Source organism: Vanellus vanellus (genome assembly GCF_965231255.1).
Source record: "Vanellus vanellus genome assembly, chromosome: 13".
In the NCBI taxonomy this organism is placed as follows: domain Eukaryota; kingdom Metazoa; phylum Chordata; class Aves; order Charadriiformes; family Charadriidae; genus Vanellus; species Vanellus vanellus.
Window position 1 is genome coordinate 138,882 of NC_138918.1, and position 23,092 is coordinate 161,973.

Sequence of the window (23,092 nt, forward strand, 5' to 3'; positions counted from 1 at the left end):
CGCAGAGCTCGGTCCGTGCTAGAGATTTACTGGACCTGGTGGTTTTTGCCCGTACATCAGGGATTCACACAGGTGGAGTTTTCCACTGCACTTTTCTCTCTCCCACGGCAGGGCAGCAATCTCAAGTGTGTTCGATGGGGTGCCTCTACCACAGGCCTATGTTATCTAAACACAGATGTTCTACTTGCCAAGCGCACAAGACTAAACAACCATTAGTGTGATACATGTGTTTTTCTACACCTCAGCTGCAGGGCCGCTTGAGCATATTCACAACCCTCCTCGCCGACCTTCCCTTATTTTCCCCACAGTGCCCTGTACGATACCCAAGCCTTGTGTTTCACAGTAGAGTTGATGCAAACCTCTGAGGACATGAGAGATTTTGGCCAAATACTCACCAGTGCAGGCCACTGCGCCAGTGAGACTCGAGTCCCCTGAAGCGTAACTGGATCACTTCGAGGTGCCCAAACCAATGATCCTTCCAGCAACAACACTATAACTTCTTCAGCATGGACTTTCACCCAGGCATGTTGCTTCCAGTTACAACCATCAAATTCCACAAAGATCTGATAAAAAATAAAAAATAAAAGGCATTTCAGCTCTTTTCTGACACTGAATAAAACAAATAGATGCCTACATTCCCTACGGATAAGGAGACAGCAACTGTAGTCAGAAAAATCAGGATAAGTATCGTAATGGTAACACTGAGAACACCACATGTACATAGCTATCAAACATTACAAAAGAAATGGGAATCAAATTCACAGCAATTACTAACCTATGAAAAATCATTTATCTCCAAACACACACCACCGGCTCCAAATGCTGCACTTCCCCATACAAAATTAAAGATGTGAAAATTGTTCATCCCAAAATACATCTGACGACTCAATGCAAGCCTCTTTTACACTGGAATTTTTTTAGAGAATTTGGACACTCTTCCTTGGCACTTCAACAGATGGCTCGTATCAATATGGTTAACTGACATTCACAGAATTAAATCCTTCAGCCAGGAAAGTTTGTGTTTGTGAAATCCAGTCTAAATCAGAAGTTTTGTGTTGCCTTGTACATTATTAAACTCCCTGAACCAAATGCAAATATTTTGGATGGCATGAGATTATTCAGAAATACCTACTCACTAGATTTTCCATTACCTTATTTACAAGCGTGACAATATAACCACATTACAATTCTAAATGACCATTCTGAGATATCATCCTCCTTTCTCCTATCACAAAGGACAAATGTTAAAGTCACACAGAATTACATGGCAAGAATGCCAAGAACAGGAACGCGAGTTACAAGTCTCGTTCCACCTCCTAACAACTAGGTCTATTAAATGGTAAAACACAGTCGCATTCCAACTTATGTGCTACACAAATATAATCAGACATGTCAGATGAACGGCAAGAAATTCTTAATCAGTTGAGAAACACCTTAAGCTGGACAGTCAAAACCGAGTTCTGTAATGATCACTGGGGGTAACAGGGCACTAACCAGAGACAGAGCGCCCTCTGCTTTACCAGTAATCCTCATTAAAGAGGTATTAGAGACCGCTCATACACTCCTCTTCCCCACTCCTCCCCCCAGACTCGAAAGCTCAGACTCCACAGGGAGACGGAGAGAACATGAAGCAACTCTCCTGATGAATTCAACTCCATTACCGCTGAAGTTGCAGAGAGAGAAGACTGGACCTTCCCTCATTCAATTCAATGAATTTCAGCAATACAGTTGGGAATTTCTTCCAGTTTTAACCTATAAGACACCTCACATTTCCATGAATCATTATAAAGTGATGAGGTGGAACAGCTGTACTTTTAGCTGCAAATTTAAAATGTTTCTCCCTGGTTTAAAAAATAACAAAAACAAAACCAACAAAACCAAATGAAAAATACTACAAGAAATACCCTGTGATGAACTTCAAGATGACTGCTCCACGTTTGTTTAAGAGGCTCACCAAATATTCTGACAAACAGTGCGTACCCATCATGCACAAAGCAGCAGCAAAGCCATCTCTAACATTGCAGCAGATGTTACAGCAGGAGCCCTCTCCGTCATCTAGCAAAGGTCCTGGGAGCCTGGGGAGGTCCCCGCTGACTGGAAGCTAGCCAGCGTTATTCCAGTTTACAAGGACATGCGGGAAGACCCAGGGAACTACAGACCTGTTAGTCTAACCTCAGCACCTGGAAAAATTATCAAAATCACACAAGGTGCTATTAAAAGACACTTAAAGGACAACACAATCATCAGGCACAGTCAACATGGGTTCACAAAGATAAAGTCCTGCCTACTTTAAGCTCCTTCTACGACAAGACCACCCACCCAGTGGATGAAGGGAAGGCGGTGGATGTAATTTCTCTGGATTTTAGTAAGGCTTTAGATACTGTCCCTCACAGCATCCTTCTGGACAAGTTGTCCAGCTGCAAGATAAGTGAGTTCATGGTGCGCTGGGTGAAGAACCGGCTGGATGGCAGGGCTCAAAGGGCTGTAGTGAATGGGGCTACAGCTGGCTGGCGACTGGTCACCAGCAGCGTTCCTCAGGGCTCAGGCCATAGGACCGCTGCTGTTCAATATTTGTATCAATGATCTGGACGGAGAAGTGGAATGCGCCATTAGCAAGTTTGCTGACGGTACAAAAGGGGCAGGTGCTGCTGACTCTCTCAAGGGACACGAGGCCTTGCAGAGGGATCTAGAGAGATCGGAGCATTGGGCAATCATCAATGGCGTGAAACATAATCAGAACAAATGCCAGATTCCGCCCCCAGCAGAAGTAATGCCCCGACACAAGTACAAACGGGGAGGGGAGCGGCTGGAGAGCAGCCCTGCAGAAAGGGACCTGGGGGAGCTGGTGGGCAGCAGCTCGACAGGAGCCAGCAGTGTGCCCTGGCACCAAGGGGGCAAACAGCGCGACCGGTCCGTCAAGAGTGGGGATCATCCCGCTGTGCTCAGCGTTGGTGCGGCCTCACCCGCAGCACTGCGTGCAGCTCTGGGCCCCACCATTTGAGAAGGACATGAAGGTCCTCAAACGTGTCCAGAGGAGGGCAGCCAAGCTGGTGAAGGGCTGGAAGGCATGTCCTCTGAGGAGCGGCTGAGGACCGGGTTTGTCTGGTTTGGAGAGGAGGAGGCTGAGGGGACACCTCATCACTCTACAGCTTCCCGAGGAGGGGACGCGGCAAGGGAGGTGTTGAGCTCTTCTCCCTGGGATCCAGGCACAGGACAGGACTCCTGGGAATGGTTCAACGCTGTGCCAGAGGAAGTTTAGGCTGGACATGAGGAAGCATTTCTTTAACGAGAGGGTGGTCAAACACTGGAACAGGCTTCCTGGAGAGGTGGTCGATGCCCCGTGCTGGGCAGTGTTCACAAGGCATTTGGACAATGCCCTTAACAACATGTTTTAACTTCTGGTCAGCCCCAAAGTGGTCAGGCAGTTGGACCAGGTGATCGTTTTATGTCCCTTCCAACTGAACTATTATATTCCATCACTTAACTCAGAAAACAGACCTTACAGTTTTCCTTTCTAAAACCCCAGACCCACGAACCGGGTCAAAAGGAGAGAAAAGACTCACAACATTATCGTATTAAGATCATCTCTCTCCCCTGCAAAACACGGAAGTCACGGCAAGTTTGTTTTACACACTTTTTGTTCAATATTCAGTTTTCTTCCATCTTTGTATAATCAACATAAGCAAAGGAGTCCTGCCAAACTTCGACTTACAATCATTTAAAAAGTTGTTGCTAATTCTAAGTCAATACCCAACAGAAATACACACAGATATGCAGGGCAACTGCTCCAGATCGCGCAACGCCACACACGATATTGTCAGTAGTTTCCAACAAATCACACAGCAACAAAAAGGGCGAAAGCCTCAATAGCCACAGCGATGTTCTCAGTTTGTTTCCAGAATCTGCAATCGAAATCGCTTTGTGTACTGGGTGCGCAAGAAGCAGAAGCTGACGAGCACAGCACACCGAGTGTTTGTGCATACACCGCTTTGTATTACTACAGAAAATAACTACAGCATACTCATGAACTGATGCCAAATATGCTTAGACTCTGTGAGAAAAACACTAAGGGAATCCTGAAAGAGATGCCCAAAGCAAGGCAAGTAAGGACAGATGAGACAGCTGTGAGAGTGAACTTCCTTTCGATATCTGAAGCGGTACAGAGAAATATGCTACTTCTGTTGAAAAATCCAGAAGCCTTAAGCAAAGCAGCTGCATTATAACTGATAATTTCCTGGGTTTTTTCTCATCTTAATTTGAAAATTGTGTAGCTCTGAGTCAAAAGGGAAAGTCTGTATGCTAAAGCCCCGGCTACATCAGAATAAATTACCTCTCAAATGTATCACTGGCTCTACAGTTCATAGGGTCACATCTACCAATAGTATATTCTGCTGACCCTCCTAACTGCCCACAATCAGGCTCACCAAGCCATTGATAAGAACGGTAATGGTGCTTTGTTAATACCAACACTTTTGAACAGTGGTATTGATGACGGCAACTAGATACACAATTAATGCAGATATGTCTGTATCACATAAAAAAAAAAATAAATTATGCTGCTTAGACAGGCACCTGCAGGATTTCCCAAGTTCTCCTAGAGGGAAAAACACCTTCCCTAAGTAATACCTAATTGCAAATAATAAAGATTTTTATGCTTTGCTGGCTTCGTTATTTTTTTAATCTACAAAAACAGTTTGTTGGTTTTTTTTTCCACCAAAAACACCAGGGGGCGCATACGCACCTGCAATTCTCCCCTTCCCCCCAACCTTTTTTTGCCTGTCCCAATAAAAAGTGACACTAGAAAGCAGAGCTGTTGCTCTGCTTTATTTGATGTACAAAGACAGTCTGAAGCATTTTTTCCAGAAGACACATTCTCGTCTAGCTACTACCCTAACATTCAGGCCCTAATACACTATAGAGAACTAGAGTCTCGTTCAAATGGAATTTCCCCTAGTTTTCCAACATCCGTTCCCCTGTAAAAGCAGCAACAACAGGAAGACAGATATATCGGTCTTTTTCTTTACATGACACACAGGCTCTAAACACGATCTGTAATAGAAAAAATACTGCAACTTATTGCATTAGAATTTGCACAAAGGTCTAATGTAGATGCCATCTATGAAAAACATAAAATCTTTACATTTTAGGGGTTTATATATTATAAAAAGCAGAAGATGGCAAAAACTCCAAGTTTAAAAATATCCCTTAAAATAAATTTTACCTAGTTTGCAAGGAAGGATGGTCCATCAGTTGCTAGAGAGTAGCCAGAGACCCAGGTTCAACTCCCTGCTTCATCAGAGGCTTCCTGCATGACCTTGGTCAAGCCACTTAGTCTCACTGGCTGAGTTTCCCCATCTGTAAATTGGAATAATAGTACTTATGCCCAGAAAGGAGGCACTGGTAGGAATCTGTTGCAGACTACCAAGTAAAACTGGGTAACAAGTTGGTCCATGACTTCTCACTCATGATGTAGAAAGAACTACATTGTCAACAGGTGGGAGAGGAAAGAAGGGAAGGTAGATACTGAGATTTCAACTTGGGAGACATATTCAAGATCTCATGCAGCTAGTACCACCATTAAACGAGATTAAAAAAATTAAACTACAGTAGTTTTCTCATAGTTTTCTAATGAAATCAAAGTATTTTTTTAGAAAACATTATGTGAGACAAAGATGATGTACACACCGATGCTTAGAAAACTTTTAGCTTCCAATCCAGTAATCGCGCTTCAAACTATTTCTTACAAGCAAAGGCAAAAAGGTGCAATCTGAAATATATATATACACACACTAGGTGTTTTACTGCAGCTGAATCCCAAAGCCAGGAAAATTAAGAAAAAACAACTACGGAGAAAAGTCTTCCCCTGAAATAACATGTATCAAGCTAGACAAAAAGTAGATTTCACCACATAACCAAGAAACCACAGTTCTTAGACAAAACAATTATGCTTAAAGGCTGATACTAATTAAGCCACTATATATTTAGTAAAGACACTAACTATATTACTAAAATTAGAAAATGTATATAGTTTTTATATTCTCTTGGCACTTTCCTATGCTTGCAATGCATAATGATAATTAAGGAAAATAATCAAAACCACTTTTGACAGGCTCTACGCCAGAAATAGTATTGAAACAGCAGCAGCTAGAGAAATCATAACCCTACTAAAGCCATTACCTTACCGGGTAGCGAGCTGCTAATAAATGGCCACAAATATTTATCTTAAGTCTTACTGAAGATGACCATCTGTATCACGTGAGTCAACACTTAATGTGCACAGTAATCTACCAGAGCACTTAACAATTTCTAATAAAGATGAATACATTTATGAATCAATGGGTTCCGAGTAACAGTAACTTTTTTTTTTTTTTTGCAAGAGCTTAATAAAATACCTGCCTTCATATACTTTAGACTTTTTAAGAAACCTTTCAGCAATTTCAACAGTTAAGGAGCCAGTCATAAAGAAGGAGAAAGAATTCATCTGATTATTAGCCTCAGTGCAGTTCTGGACAAAATAGAGATGACAGCATGAAAGTGAAAAAAAAAAAAAACTATAAAAATGACAGGTTTATCTCAAATCTGATTTGATAAAATTATTATTTTGTTGAATAATCATGCTCTTATTTTTTTTACTTCTGTAAAATATTACTGTCCCACTGTACTAAATACACACAAAAGTAGGAGTTAAACACAAGAACAGTGAGCCTAATGGATCTCAAACTCCGAAAAGGAGTATTTCACGTGAATTCCAACAGATGTTGGTATTTGGTCCAACCTTACTTAGCTCTGATGACCCAGAAACACATTGCCAATGATAAAGATGGCAGCCTATTTAAAAACTTCCAAAGGAAACAACAAGGATGACAGTACAGCCCTACCTCACCTCTTCTGGTATCATGCTGATGGTATCACAAAATACATTTTCAGAACTGCCAGTCAGGAATTAGTAGCCCATTTCTTTCTTCTAAGATGTTGGACATGTAGTCAGAACAAAGCACTGCATCCCGAGAAGCAATGCATCCGGAATGTTCAACAGATGTGAGCGATTCACTTTCTTTTTCAAATGAACACCTTTTTTGCAAAATAAAGTTTTTATAATCTTCAGTTGCATACAACATAAATAACAGGTTTGCCTTCCTTTAATATCGAAGCTTCCCCAGAAAAATAGGAAAAAGCTTTGCTACTCCATTGCTACAAAGAAAGAGCAGTAACTTTCCCATATAAAAGTTACCTAAAAACATTCATGGGTAGATACAGATTGGATACTTAAAGGCCCTGTCTTTCTCTGCTTGAAGAAACATTACCAGGTCTTCCGAGCAGAGAAATACAGGTCTCACACCTTGAATTTAGGCTTTGGAACACTTCTCTATAACGTTTCACACCAGGAAAAGGGAGCCTATATGCTGAGCACAAAAATCAACTGTTCTCTGACAAAATGGAAGCATTTGACTGAGGGTCTTGACAGGAATCTGTTCTAGCTCCAAAAATGAAAGTGTTTGAGAAGGGTCATTGGAGGTTGTCACTGCCACCAGCGTTCCAAAGTTCAGCAGAAAGATCACCTGCTGGAAAGCTCTGCAAGCACACTTGAAGACAGCATTCAAAATTATCTTGGCAAACTTGAGAAACCACCTCAGATCAGAGCACAACGCAATCACAAAAATTAAGCACAAGGTTCTAAACGAAGGCAGAGACTACAGTAACAGGACAAGTATCGGCTTTATAGAAAAACAAAGTGAGCAGATGATAACGGACCATGAGGCGGTATGCGTTCAGGGACCTCATGCTGTTTCAAAAGAGGACAGGCACGTCCGTGAACAGGTGTATAGTGCACAACACACCTGAAGGGATCGTCTCTCTGCTCGGCCTCAGTTAACACCTCCGCTAAAATACTTATGACCACTTTGGGTCACAACAACAGGAGAGAGCAGAAGAAAGCAAACAAGAATGACCAAAGGTCTAGAAAATGCTAACTTTGGAGTGGTCAAATTAGGTTGCTTTATCAAGGAAAAAAAAGATGACTGAAAGGGGAATTAATAACACATCCTTCATGAAAGGCCTGCCCAAAGGAGAATAAATAATCCTATGTAAGATGTCCACTGTAGAGATGAGACAATATTGGGATTAAGATTCAACTAGAAACACTTGGGGAAGAAAATGTTCTTGAGCGACAGACTGCAAGAACAGAAGCAATGAAGAGACTATGCAGGGACGCTGTAAGGCCTCTGCAGAGTCGGGGTGGAAAAAAGAGGCTACAGAAACATGGCACTGGTAGAATTAATGACGGTTTGACATACAGGAGGGAATGATGACAGAGAGAGATGGAGGGTGTCATCATTATTCAAAAGTGATTACTTACGTGAATAAGAGTAAAAAGTGACAGAGCACAACATGACATGGAGAACGAAATCAACATCGGGCAGCTTTCTGGAACACTCTTTACACAAGCAAGTTGTTGGGGCCAATACAGAAGTAACCAGTTGTACAGCCATTTCAACCAACTTCTGAATCAAACCAGCTTCCTAGAATTGAAATCTCTCTTGGCTGGCATTATGATTATTACATTTGACTGACACCACAGTAATATGTGGCAAACTCTACACTAAGATTTAGATCTTAAGTAGCCAGATGTGGTGTATCTGAAAAATAGTTTAACTCTGTTGATTTGACACCGCAACAGTGACAGAGTTTCATTTTCTGTGTTGTTTTTTTTTTGTTTTTTTTTTTTTTTTTTAAATTTTCGTTTAACAAAGGTGGTAAAAGAAACATTTCAAGATTAGTAAGCAAGAGAATTATAGGGGGAATCAGGCGCAACTGCAAAACAAGAACACCATAGTTAAATTCTGTAATTATCCTAAAACCCCGGACAGTTCCAGGCAGGACCTGGTATAATAAGCTCTTTAAAAGAAAAAAAAATAATAATAAACAAAACCCCCACAAAACATATTTCAGAAAAATAGTAGAGAAAACCATTCCTGGAAAAACTGGTTTTCTAGTACCTCCTTATGTGGCTGTACTGGGCTTGTGTGACCAGGTTTTGGTAGCAGAGGGGCTACAGGGGGGAATTCTGGGAGGAGAAGCCAGAAGCTTCCCCCATGTCCGACAGAGCTCATTCCAGCTGGCTCCAAGAGGGACACGCCGCTGCCCAAGGCCGGGCCCGTTGGCGATGGCAGTAGTGCCTCGGGGATAATATAGTTAAGAAGGGGAAAAAAAAAAATGTCCAACAGCAACGAGAAGAGAGGAGTGAGAGAAACAACTATGTAGAAAACCAAGGTCAGTGAAGAAGGAAGGGAGGAGGTACTCCAGGTGCCAGAGCAGAGAGTCCCCTGCAGGCCATGGTGAAGACCATGGTGAGGCAGGCCGTCCCCCTGCAGGCCATGGTGAAGACCATGGTGAGGCAGGCCGTCCCCCTGCAGGCCATGGTGAAGACCATGGTGAGGCAGGCCGTCCCCCTGCAGGCCATGGTGAAGACCATGGTGAGGCAGGCCGTCTCCCTGCAGGCCATGGAGGTCCACGGTGGAGCAGATATCCACCTGCAGCTCGTGGAGGACTCCACACCAGGGCAGGTGGATGCCCAAAGGAGGCTGTGACCCCGTGGAAGCCCATGCTGGAGCAGGGAAGAGCATGAGGAGTCCTCCCCTGAGGAAGAATGAGTGGCAGAGAAAAACGTGTGATGGACTGACCACAATGCCCATTCCCCGTCTCCCAGCGCAGCTTGGGGAGAAGGTAGAAAAATTGGGAGTGAAGTTGAGCCTGGGAAGAAGGGAGGGGTGGGGGGAAGGTGTTTTAAGATCTAGGTTTTATTTCTCATTACCCTACTCTGATTGGATTGGTAATAAATTAAATTAATTTTCCCCAGGTCAAGCCTGTTTTGCCCATGCCAGTAACTGCTGAGTGATCTCCCTGTCCTTATCTTGACCCACAAGCAGTTTGTTCTATTTTCTCTCCCACGTCCAGCTGAGGAGGGGAGTGACAGAGTGGCTTTCCTGGGCACGTGGTGTCCAGCTGGGGTCAACCCACCACAGTGGCTCAAAAAGGTATGTATTTAGATGAGTTGGGGTAAGTAGGTAGGAAAGAAAGAGTGACACAGTGCCAAACCAAACAGAGTCTACCACAGCACTCTGCCAGTATCCCATTTCTTTCAGTATTACAGCGTTTCCAGCTTGCGCATCGCTAACTGACCCTAACACTGGCCACACATATGGAGGAAAGTGTCAAGTAATCTGACTATCACAACTCAAAATCAGTGCTGGAAACTACACACAAACCACAAAACCCAAGGTAAGAAGTCTCATGGGAGAGGCCCTCCCCCATGCTGTACCAGTGTCAGCCCAGTCGTCTCAGAGCACACTGCAACTGCCACGTTCCTGCTGTAACAAAAACGAGCAACCCTCAGAGCCCTGCACAACCAGCCCCGTCAGCGCCGCTGCGACACAGAGACAGTCCGCAGCCTTAATTACCACAGGTATGAATGCGACAGCAATCCAGTTTCACCTCAATCCACACTACCTCATCCTTGCAACAAGACACCACTCAAAACCAATGTCCAATTTTGTTTACAACACAAAGGGAAGTACGAGCGATTTGCACTGAGCCTGGAACTCCAAAGACTCCACTTAATCCAACCCAACTGCAAAAGGCAGATTGAGGGTGGCCTCCATACTTCTGCCCCTCCCCGTGAGATTTAGCCACCACGCAAACTGCCTCATTAGTTGAAGCAAAGTAGTCACCCAAATTTCAAAATTTAAAAAGTGTTCAAGTAGCATAGTGGTTCATTCTCCTGATGCACAGCAAGTGACAAACGTGCATTTATAATTCTGTATGCAAAGTCTCTTTAAGATGGTACTTTCAAAACAGCACTTTGAGAAAATGCTGAAGGTTCTTTGTAGTCAGTTTATGTAGTCACCGTGCTTTAGAAATTTAGATGGGTAAAACCCCTTAGATTAGCTTAGATAAAGATCAAATCACACACTGAAAGCGCCAGAACTTTGCCTCACTGCTGTCACGGCACAGTCCCACCGTTTGCCCTTGAAGGAGTAACCCAGCCCATTCCATGGCGTGTACATTTAGGAAACGTGGCCTAGAAACTAAGCACACACAAGGAATGGTTCATTACCTGCAATCTTCCTCCAGGCTGTTTTCAGAAGGGTCCAATGAAGCAGCATGCACAACAGATAGGAAGGGCAATTAATTACTTCTTTCTTTTTTATAGTAGCTAGCTACTACATTGACTTAATAACATCAGACCAAACTCTTCCACTGAAGTCTTCATTGACAGGTTTTTTCTTACACATTAACAGCAGGAACATAAACTACTGGACTATTCTCTCCCCCATGTGCTGCACTGCTTTTTTCCACTTCAGCCAGTAAGACTCACGACAACAGTCAAGCAGCTGAACACTTCCAGATATGAGCTGATTTGGACAGTTTTTGTTTACTCCAAACAAGAAAATGATGATGCCAGCTATCTCTCTTGGATAACAAACACTATCCAAGCCAAATTTAGGATCTAACAGCAACCTTGTAGCCCTGTGGCTGCATGGTCAACGTGAGTCTATCAAACCAACCGAATCAGAAACTCCAACGCCATGCACGTTACACACAGTACCACTTTATGCACGCAGTATCTCAAGCCATTTACGTAACATCCCTCGCACTCTGAAATGAATCCAGTAATTGTGGTGTATTTTACACCAGGAAGAGCCAAATATGCTAATCACTACGCTTTGCTTTTTAAGACGAATTTATTTCAGAAACTGTTTGCATTCCTACAGAAACTTCCTGCCATCAGAGAGCTCCTTGCTGCACAGCCAGAGACAGACTGCCTTTTGAAGCAGCACCAGCCCATTTTGTACACCAAGAACTCTTTCACCACTCCCCAGGCCTATCCTTCAAAAGCGACACCTTTTTTCCTTAATTTATGCTAAAATTAACAGTTCTGAATTTTCTCTGCTATTAGTAACTTGAAATACTTGAACTATTGGAAAGCGTGAGTTTCATAGAATAATTTTTTTTAGTAACGTACATATTTTTGTCAAATACTGTGCTTTTTGTTGCTATTTCTTCTAAAATGCATCTTTACCTGATGTGTGCCTGCATCCCAATCAAAGTGTCATTAAAAAAAGAAAACTTCAGTGTAATAATAGCAAGACAATCTTTTTTGACTACTGTTTCTTTGATATCTTGTTTCATAAAACAAATCACCTAGAAATCCAAGTAGGCTGTTCCTAATCCCAAATATTCTACAACACAATTATCAGCAAGAAAAGGATGAGAACCTCCAGTTCAGAACTCTGAAGGAAAAGCAACACCTTAAATTGCAGGTCTGATACCCAGACTTTTTAAGCAATTTAAAATTCATACCTGTATTTGGCAAGCGGCAAATACAACACCTGTATTTAAAAGAAAGAAAGCCTGATAACTATTGAGGCAATACCAGTGGTTTGCCAAATATTAGAGTAAGTTTCAGGTGAGCGGGGAGGGAGAGGGCTGCAAAAAAAAGAATGGCAATAAATGGAAGGAGTTAAAAGTGAAAGTTTTAACTACGTATCTTACATATGATATGGAGGATTTTCGCTTACTGTATCTAACCTGAACTTGAGTATCCAAAGCGTTAAATGGCGCTGCACTAAAAACGAAGGTGGCTGGGATTTACAGAAGTCTAAGGGAAATGGTAAAAGCAGGATGAAAATTATTAGTTTTAAAATGGCAAGTATTGGAGCAGTAAAATTATTATTGCAAAACAATTATAATATCACTGATAAAGCTGGCATTAAAAGTATCAAATTTCTTGAGACACATTCCTGGCCTCAAGTCTAACTGCACCTTATGCAGACCCAGAGAAGAATCCGAGGAGCTTTTGGAAGTTCTTACAATCACAGCCTCTGAAAATTTGCTATTTCAACTGCTAATTCTGGTTTGCCTCACTCTTTTTCCTCTGCTTTCCAAGTTTGGTGTTTTCCTTGAAAAAACATTAGCGATAAAGTAGTAGTACATCTCATTTTTGCTGAGTTTTATAGATAAAATTGGAAAAAGGAAGAAATTTATTTTAAGTTATTAGAGGACAGACCACATGACTACAGTTAAAAGAAACCCGATCTCAAAGAAAAGCTTTAACCTGGAGGTTAACACCACATTCTTAACAATCTGAAAATAAGAAACCAAAGCTGTCATTTTTAAGTAGAAAATCATGCTGTTCGTTGGATGTCTGAGAAACCGTCAGCTTCTCTCTATAAAATCACCCACCTCAATGTCATTTAGCATAATAAGCAACTCTGGTAAGTGAAATTCATCTCTGAATACAGTTATTAACATCAACATGAACAAGGTGGACATAGATAAAACCATGGATTTTTGGAGGAAATTCAGAATGATGGCAAAAGGTCTGCTATTCATTCAAAAACAACAAAGAAAACTTGACTATACAAGAAAACCTCCCCATCTTTCTTTGTGTTTTGCGAATGGCGCATCACCTTCTAGTGTAGGTGGGATACTAAAAAGGGACTCCTTTTTAGGAGTGCCCTTGCCCATGGCAGAGGGGTTGGAACTAGGTGATCTTTAAGGTCCCTTCCAACCTAAACCATTCTATGAGCCTACGACCCCCAGCAGCAAGTACAGGCAACAAGGCAGTCACTACCAAGCAGCACTACCTCAGAAGGGTATGATCAGTTAGTTAATCAATGATAACAAGACAGAAGTCATAAGATTTTTTTCCAACTACACGCAAGCTTGCAATAAGAACAGTTTCAAAACGAAACGTACTTAGAAACTACAAAAGAAAACAAATCTGCCACTGTTTGAAAAGTTGGATGCCTTGAATAGATAAGAGTGTCTAATCAAAAGGAGGTAGCACAAATTATTAGATGCAGACACCGGTCGCTTCACAGGGAAAGCATGTAGCATTGGGCAAGTAACTGGAGTCACAAGCAGAGTGACCTCAGGACAATAACTATGTGGAGGTAAACCTGCGTTTTGTTTTGGTTCTGCAATAAGCAGTTGAAATGGGAAGCATCAAGACTACTTTGAGAGCACTCTGACACTATGGAGAGAAGTTACTGTATGAGCAAATGTATTTTATAAGCACACTAAAAAGCTATTCAACAACCAAACGCAAACATGATTTCATTACACTGGCTAAGTCTCCTTAGAAAGACATTTCTCCAAATGCTTCTATAAGAACATGATGTGGCTATACAGAAATATTTTTGAAGCCACCATCAGCTTGGAAGTTGGTTTAAAAAGTTGGAGCTCTGTAAAAACCTCAAGCAGGTGGTGGCAACACAGAGAAGTCAAAATGGAAAAACCCTAGAAATGTGAACAATCACAAGGCAGATCTTGAAGGAGAAAAGAATGGTCAATCTAATTAACAATCAAGGAATGCACTGAAGCACAGAACAAGATCAGCCAAAAGAAAATAGCTACTTGGCACACAGAACTTGCCCGAGGAATATGTATGTACAAACTACATGCAGAAGATTGTTTTCCTACAGAAAACAAAAAAAATTAATGCCTCGTACCTTAAGAAGTTAAAACTACAAAACAGGTTTCTTGAAGCAGCTGCTCAGTTAAAACACTGGCTTACCTTTTTCACCCAAAATGTTTAGGAAATGGACTGCCATCAAAGCAGAGAGATGTAACACAGTAGTAACTCAAGACAAAAACCCCAAGCAACTTTGCCATAATCACTTGCATTTCAGATAGAAGTTGCTCCATATCCCCAAGTCCCTGTGTTTTCGCCTCCTAGGAAATAATCAGTCTTCCATTTGAAACCTGACAGAAAAAAAGTATGCAACTGCTAGTATTCCACAGGAATTCCTGCATCAGGCAGGGCCCTGCAGTCACACCTAGAAACATAAATAAACGAGACACCTTTCAAGCTTCTAGTATCTCTACTGATACCTCCCATGAAAACCAAGAAAACATCTTCGTATGGATATTGCAGAAACCTGACTTTCTGCAACCATTTGCATGACTCCCAGCTGCCAACCTGTAGTTAAAAACCTTACCAGTTACAGTGCTGAACTACTGTCATTACAAACTCTAATTACGAAGATTCAGTATTGTGGTTCTACTTGGAGTGTGACACGTGCAACCACCTTAGAGAAAAACATACCAACAAACGTGTCAAGACAGGGACCTAAATTATGCACTAGCATTCAACTAGCTAAATTTTACCCTATTAGCACGGCTCTTACTGGTCTACTGCTTTCTGTAGCCATAACTAAAAATTCAGCTAAATGAAGTGACTGTATATTCACCAAACGGACCGTAAAACATACGGTTTTTACTTTCCCAGCTTATGGCATTTTATTTGGTAAAAAGAAAGCCCTGTACATACCATGTCAACACTGCCCACCCAAGAAAATAAACTGCCAAAGGAAAAATATGCTGTGTTTTGACAATGATGGGAAAAAAATAATTAAGGTCTTGCCAAACTACATTTTATTTTTCTACATTTTTTTTCCTTGTTTCTGTCGTTACACTTCAACACTACAAAACAATATTGAAAAAAGGTTAAAACAAATAATTTTGATGAAGTCTCTAAATCTCTTCTGCCTGTAATTGGAACATTCAACTTCTTCAAAGTTTGCTCTGCAAACGCAAACACTTCCAAGGAGCTTCCTGCAGACAGACTTTGTCAGTTCACATGCAAAAGCTGGATCTGAATACTCCTATGAATTTAACATGCAAGAACACAATTTTTCATATCGCTTATATCAGTATAAATAAAGCTAGTACATGCAATTACCACTAAAAATAAAGACGACGAGTTAACTCTAGTAAAAGATTCCTTGAATATACATTTTAAGCGGTAAGCCTATTCGAGCAGCAGTTTTCCAAAGTCAAATAACCATGAACTAGGAAATATGAAATCTTTGATTCTACTGCAACAAACACCACATAGAAGGAGGAAGGGACCGACCCTCCAAAGTCCGTCCAACATTTACAAGTCAGTGATCTCTACAGAGCATCCACTATCAGATGAACAAAAACTTATCTTACAGCTCTTCACTGACGCAAATATATAGCAGTCATGATGTGTGTGGTTTTACAGCTAAGCATCATTTCAGAAAACCCCCACCTGGCAGCCCATTGCTGGAAGGCTTAACAATTTTGATTCCGTCCACAGCTGCGTAGGGACATCCCGCATCTGACCAGCACAAGCGAGGAGACAGGGCAGAGGGGGGGACTAGGTGGGCCTCTGACCTTGTCTAGTACAGCTGTTCTTTCATTGACACAAATGTAAAATACTCTGACTGCTGTATTAAAGGCAGCATTTCTCTGTCTTAGAAGCTTACATTCTCAATCTAGAGCTTCCATATTTCTATGTAGGCTCCCCCAAACATATTTATTTTGTGCAAGTCTGATAGGTTTAAAATATATTGAAATTACTGTACATGTGCAGGTCAGCCCAGCACGTGTTCCATAGTCTGACACTTCCTAAAATACCAGAAACACTATATGGACGCCATGCAGGCACAGTGAACATTCAAAGTGGGCATTCCCATAATCCCCAGGAATAAAATTGGAATAGGCTGCCCAAGGAGGTGGTGGAGTCTCCATGCCTGAAGGTATTTAAAAAAAAGGTAGACGTGGTACTTGGGGACAGGGTTTTGAAGTGGTTTTGTCAAGGCAGGTTAACGGTTGGACTTGATGATCCTAAAGGTCCCTTCCAACCTCAACAATTCTGTGGTTCTATGAAAACACCTTATGTCCTAGGCCTCCTAACTTCCACGGTATTTGTGTAACTTGTCTATGCATTAAAATAGTCATCTCACACGCTTGTTTTCCACACAGGGAAAAGCAGTACTGTCCAGCACAGGACATGTTGAGCTATTTTGCCATTAACAAGTAACGCATCCTTTTATGATATCAGGACAATACTGAGCTAAAGCTTGACAGGTCTTTTATGATTCTGTCCTAATAGACATTTTAAGAAAAAGTGCAAGATCTGTTTCAGTTAGAAGAGGCAAAGCTGTTTTCTAATAGCAGCACAGTTTTTCTTCATGATGATTTCTTCTGGGTGCTCTGAAGATGGCACAACTAAGACATTATATGTATTTTTTTGTGGACTAACCATAATTAGATTATTCCATATCTTATGAAAGTAAGAACATTTAGGAGCTACTCTCTATAACCAAATTTGCACAAGAGAAAAAAAAAAGCAAAACGTTTTCAGAGGCTTTACCCCACCATAAAAAGTAATAGTTTCCTAAAATTCCAATATCAGGGCGGGGGGGAAGGCAAGCTATTTCAGCTGCTTTCTGAAACAATTTATGTTCTACAATTCTTGTCTACTCCTAAGTTTTCTGCCTTGGAAAGGCAGACTGCAGCATTGTATTTCCAAAAGCCCAACGTCAGCCTACAGGCTACTAAGTGAAACCACCCTTACAGGCTACCATGAGAAACCACAGACTTAGTAAACCAAAGAGTAGAAATTTTTTTTTTTCTAGCCTTTTTCCGACCTAGTTCACATTATTACTTTACCTCAGATGAGTATTTCCTAAACTGTGGTTGACTGCTTGGTGCCAACTCATCCCTTCTAGCAGAATGAGATTTAAAAGAAGATTTATTTTTCTGATACATGATTATCATTGTCAAAGCAGTGTTCATTATGCATGGAAGGTTCCATGGTAACACTAAATAGTCCACAGTACAGAACCTTGAAAAATCTGCCTTAAGTATTTTACACAGTTCACATTTAAGAATTCTTGTACAGATTTGGAGAATGTACTGTTTAGAGACAGCTGCATCACTGATACTGTGATAAGATGACAGGAACCGGGGCCAGAATTGCAGTGCTGAACGAAGGTAATGAATTCACACACAAAAAAAATCCTATTCTTCCCATGCTATCAAGCACAGAAGTTGACTTTTACTTTGTTAGGGTAGTCTAACACATGTCACATGGTTGGAGAGCAATGACTAACCAGGAAACAAGTGACTAGCTTTTATTGGATAGAGACCCACACATACCTCCCCCCAAAAAAAAGGCGCAACACTCCACCAGTCCTTCTTCCACTGGAACAGTACTAAGATCAGGCACACCAAAAATTCATTACATCATACTGATATTTGGGATGGATGATTCCACAATGCAAAAGCACTGATGATACATGTCAAATGCAGTCTGCTACAAAAGTAGTTCTTTCAGGCCAGCTCTTAGCCCCAATACGTTTCCGCATTACAATAGAGTCTCAAACATTTGTCCCATTTTCCTTTTGAAGATTCCATTTCTGCATGCTTTTTTTTTTCCCCTCCTCCTTAAACGAGTGAGGAAGCAGTTAGAGGGCATCACCACAGCTCTCAACCACACAGGGTGCCAGGCCACCCAGGTTTACAAAGCTAAAACCAGCATACTGCTTCCTACTGATAGCTCCAGTTGCAGTTCTAAAACAAGGCCAAAGAAAGCAGCATGATTGTAGGGAGCCAAGGAAACCTCCCAAAGCTGGAATTCTGCAAAGAAGCCCAAAGAACTTATCGTAACAACAGCAAATTTTTAAACAGCTAATCATAAAGAGAACTAACAAAACTCTTCATTCACAAACACAGAACCTCACTCCCCCTAACACGGGTCATGTTAACCGCCACCGTCCTCAGGAGCACGCCGTCAGACCTCCAAAGCATGCCATCACCGACAGCAAACACTTGCAGAACTGACCCACGCAAATTGAAACAGCTGGATATCTTTTAAGAGTTCTTTTTAAGATCTCCACCCAAGCGACTCACTGAGCTACACTAGTAATAAACCAAACTAATGCTAAAGAGTGTTTGAACACATTACAGGAAGCACACTTTCCTACAGCTGAAAACAAAATCTAAGACAGAGTGAAATCAATCAACGCCGCTCCACGTTATGCCTTCAGACGCGGGGCATCATTTGGGCTGGTCAAGGATACTTAACGCCCCCCCGCAGCCCCCCAACCCCCTGAAGTTATACACAGACCCATCAGCATCCGAGAGCAGAAACGTCCCGGGCGCGTTTGTCCCACAGGCAGGTCGCTCCCGACCGCCGCACCCGCGGCCGCTCCCCGCCCCGAGGCGGCCCGTGCCCCGGCAGGGCCGCTCCGCCGCCGCAGGCCGGGCCCGCTGCTCCCCAGCCCGGAGCGCCTCCCGGCAGGCCGCGCGGGGGGCGGCGGGCAGCGCGCCCCGGGGAGGCCGCCACCCGCCCGCCCGGGGGAGGCGGCGCCGCCGGCCCCGGCGCCTCGCCCGCACCGCAGCGCTGCCCGGCAGCGGCCCGCCCCGGCGGCGGGACGCCGCGGCCCACGCGGGCGGCCCGGCCCGCGGCGTCCCCGCCCGCGGCGTCCCCGCCGCTCCCAGCCCCCCTCGACCCCCCCCGACCCCGCCGCCGGGGCCTCACCGCCAGGTCCTGGGGCACGGCTCCGCTCATGGCCCGCACCGTGCCGCTCCGCCAGGCCCGGGAGGGCAGCGCAGGCCCCGGCTCCGGCCCCACCGCCTCGCCCTCGCCCGGCCCCGCCGCCAGCAGCAGCAGGAGCCGCTTCCCCACGGGGGAGGCCGCCGCGTCCGCCATCCCCGACGGGCAGGAGCCGCCTCCGCCGCCGGCCCGAGCCCACCGGTCGCCGCCGACGCCCCGAGACACCGAGCAAGCGACTGCCCCGCGCTGGGCCTCCGAGCGCCGCCCGCCCCGATCCCGGCATGCACCTCGCTCGCGCAGTCCCCCCCCCTTCCTCTGCCCCACAATGCCCCGCGCCCGGCGGCCGCCGGGAGCCGTGAGGGGCGGTGGCGGCGGGGGGACGGGGGCCGCGGGGGGAAGGGGAGCAGTCGCGCAGCTGAGGGGCCGCCGGGAGGAACAGGCGCCGCGGCGGGGCAGCGGAGCCGGTCAGCGGGCGGGAGCCGCAGCAGGCGGCCTTCCCGCTGAAGGGCCTCTCGTTAACGCCACGTTCAAAATCTGAAATTCTCACAGAAATTGAGGAGCTTTTAACCTAAATTTCGAGGTAAACACACACAAAACCAGTATAATAACAACCTGAGAGGCGGGATCTGGGTTGCGGTTTGGAATGTTTCAGATTGGCATAAGTAAACGCTGTTGGTCCCAGGGTGACAGCAGTGCACCACAGGTCGAGGTGCTTTGCTTTTCAGTGAGGCAGATTTTGAAAAGGCACTTATTTAGAGGTTGATGAAGATAGGAAATCATTATGTTAATGGTACGGACCTGTCATGATTAGCTAATACATTTGAACAGTTCTCATGTAGAATATTGCAACGCCCTAAACCTGCTCGTGGTTGAACAGCCACAAAATACTTCAGAATCCTACAGTTAGAGAAATGACATGCAATTTTACATCTCTTTCTGCTTGTACAGAAAAGACACAGTAGCACTGACAGAAACTGGAATGAGGAGCAGATGCTATACTCCATACCAGGACAATGATATTCTCGTGGAAATAAGTTGTTTTCTTGTGCATGCACTGCTTCCTCACTCTAGGAGAGTCACATTTGACACTGAATTAGCAGCAGCAGGGGCAAATCCCTTGCTTTCATGTTCATCTATTCAAAACAATTGGACCAAGTTGTTTTAAGTAGCTGACACGTTATCTTTGTTACTTTCTGGTTAGAGGATGCGATATACTGTACTGGGAAATAGGTAAGGCAATGCCCAGTACCATTTTGTACAATGTGACTGTCCTCAGAAGTGTATTTCATCATTTCATCCCATTATCTGTATTCTATGGTGTGATTTTAGTCCTGATGCGGCATGCAGATAACATAGTGAACAGGTTCTAAAACATATTATCACATCAAGAGAAGATTCAAAAGGGTCTGCCTTTAGTATTTTGAACAACATAGAACTTAAGCACCAAGATCAGAACTCTGCTCTATCCTCTGCTGTATAGCATCTGCATGTTTTTTCTTAAAAAAAAAAAAAAAAAAAAAAAGGTACAGGAGCCAATACCTATGTGAAACATTACTGAAGAATAGCAGAGCCTTTGTGTCTTGCATCTAAGTGATTGCTACAGTAAATCCACGATCAGCACTGCATTCTTTGAAGACCGGGCTTTGCCCTCGTGCCTTAAGTTTCTTTACTGAAACAGTAAGATCATTAGCTATATATTAGAAATAGTACCACCATGTGGAAGATTCCAAGTGGTCCTATATCCCCTTCCCATTCCACCAGCTCCAAGACTGAAATTGCCATGGTAAAGCAGGCCAGCATTTCCTGTATCGCATCTCCCATGGATGGTGCTGGACATTGCAAAGGCATGCAGCACCAGCTAGACAAATAACCCACCAAGAATAGGAAGAGGTTCCCAATTTTCATTAATCATCAACACAGGGAGTGTAGGCCATAAAACATGAATTAACTTCAGTTTATGAAGTACCTCACCACTTTTCTATGCTAATTCTGTTGCACTGACTCTTATTGTATGTTAAAGAAAATAGTTTCATGGGCTAATTTTGTGTATTAATTTCAAATACTATTTTACTGTAATAGGGCAAAGACAGCTACTGCTGTTTACACATGTATATTTGAACTACAGACTTAAAAGGCTGCAAAACCAGTTACCACAATTTCAACTTGTGAGAACTCACATAAGTAACCACCAGGCTACATCCAAAGCTGTCCCTTAACCACCGAAGGTGGCTTCTTCTCCAGTCTGCCACCTTCACACCCTTGATTGATGGTCAGTGCTCCAGAATCCAATGCAAGCCATTTGCCAGAGTGGCTGATCCAGGGAGTGATTGTTTGGAAGATCCAATTTACCTAATTTGAGCAAAGCAGGACTGATGCAGACACTTGTCTGTACAAGTTTTCAACCCTCCCCTTCAATGTTGTATCAAGGCCACCCCTTCCATAGACAGCAGCCATGTTCTTTGGAGAACTTTATTAAAATATATCCAAGAAGTAATCAAACATTTTCTAATGAGTCAGGAGAGAACTGAAGCGAGAAAGACATCTGTACAGAGGACAGTGATGTAAGTTTTTGTTACATGCTTTATTTCAATGTTTCACAGTTTAGTCATTGTCTACAAAAATATATTTCTGAAACTCTGAGTCCTCTATAAAAAAGCTGGTCAGCAGCAGTGACCCCGACAAACAGAATGTACCTTGGGACAGTGTGAGCACCTCCTGTAAGCAGATTAGTGCAGCTAGGGCACTCCTGCCTCACCCTGGGAGACTTCTCTTCTTTGGGATTAAAGCTCTGCGCTAGTTCCAAATGAAGGCATTAAAAAAAAAAAATAAAACACTTCCACTTCTGTATACTGCGCTAAGCTTGGGAAGGGGAGCTGCAAGTCAGTGTATCACACAGGAGAGAATGTTAACAAAGGACTTGGCACTCGGGGGATGGAGAAGACCACAGGGTACTTTAGTACTGGTCAATTTTTCTTTGAGCTATCTGTTCAGAACAGCCTTCGTCTGGTGATAATAGGTTCAGTCTATAAGCAGAGGTACAAATGGCATACAAGCAGAGTAATCCTATAAGCACAAAGAGAGTCCTTCTTTCAGGTCACGATAAGGGTTCTGTTGATTTGTACCTTAACATTTTCTGCTGTAGCTTTCATCAAGGGAAAAAACTGCCTTCATACCCAATCACAGGCCTACGTAGCGTTGGATAGAACAGAGCCACTACCAATGCTGTCAGCTTCAACTCCTTTGTACCCATAACTGGAAATATTTCTTATGACATGAATTATTTAATTCTTGCGCTTACTAGTCACCAGTATATCTAGGCAGCAAAAATAAGAACTGAGAAACTCAAGTGTCCCCCAAATGAGATCTTTCCACTCTTCCTCTGCTCAGTTATTTGACTGGTCTATAGAGATACTTGCAGTTAAGAAGAAAAAAAAAAAAAAGCTTCCTCTTTTAAAAAAATAAATCTATCTTGCATTGTGCTCTAGAAGAGACAAGGTCAAAGTACTCTGATCCTCCGTGTTCACTGTACTCTGATCCTCTGTATTCACAAAGCTCATAACTAGAAGCCCCTTACCACAAAATAATCTCAGACCAGAACCTCTAAGCAGGGCAGAAATTCTCAGCAGCAAACAAGGAAAGAGTAGTTACTGACAGACTGCTTCCCTAATGTGGTAACAGACAGAAGATGAGCTGCCAGCCCCTGAAAACTTTTCCCCATCT

The 23,092-nt window shown here is 43.2% G+C and overlaps 1 protein-coding gene across 1 annotated transcript in view; it reads right to left on the reverse strand.

The window, feature by feature from the left end:
* KDM3B (lysine demethylase 3B) overlaps positions 1-19,618 on the reverse strand; it is a 64,800-nt gene extending 45,182 nt beyond the window's left edge. The window contains exons 1-2 of the mRNA XM_082490026.1: positions 19,358-19,618; positions 396-563 (exon numbers count right to left, since the gene is read on the reverse strand). Of these exons, the coding sequence (XP_082346152.1) occupies positions 396-563; positions 19,358-19,528 (339 nt within the window). The 5' untranslated portion in view covers positions 19,529-19,618. The remainder of the gene's footprint in view (positions 1-395; positions 564-19,357) is intronic.
* Between the last annotated feature and the right edge of the window lie 3,474 nt (positions 19,619-23,092).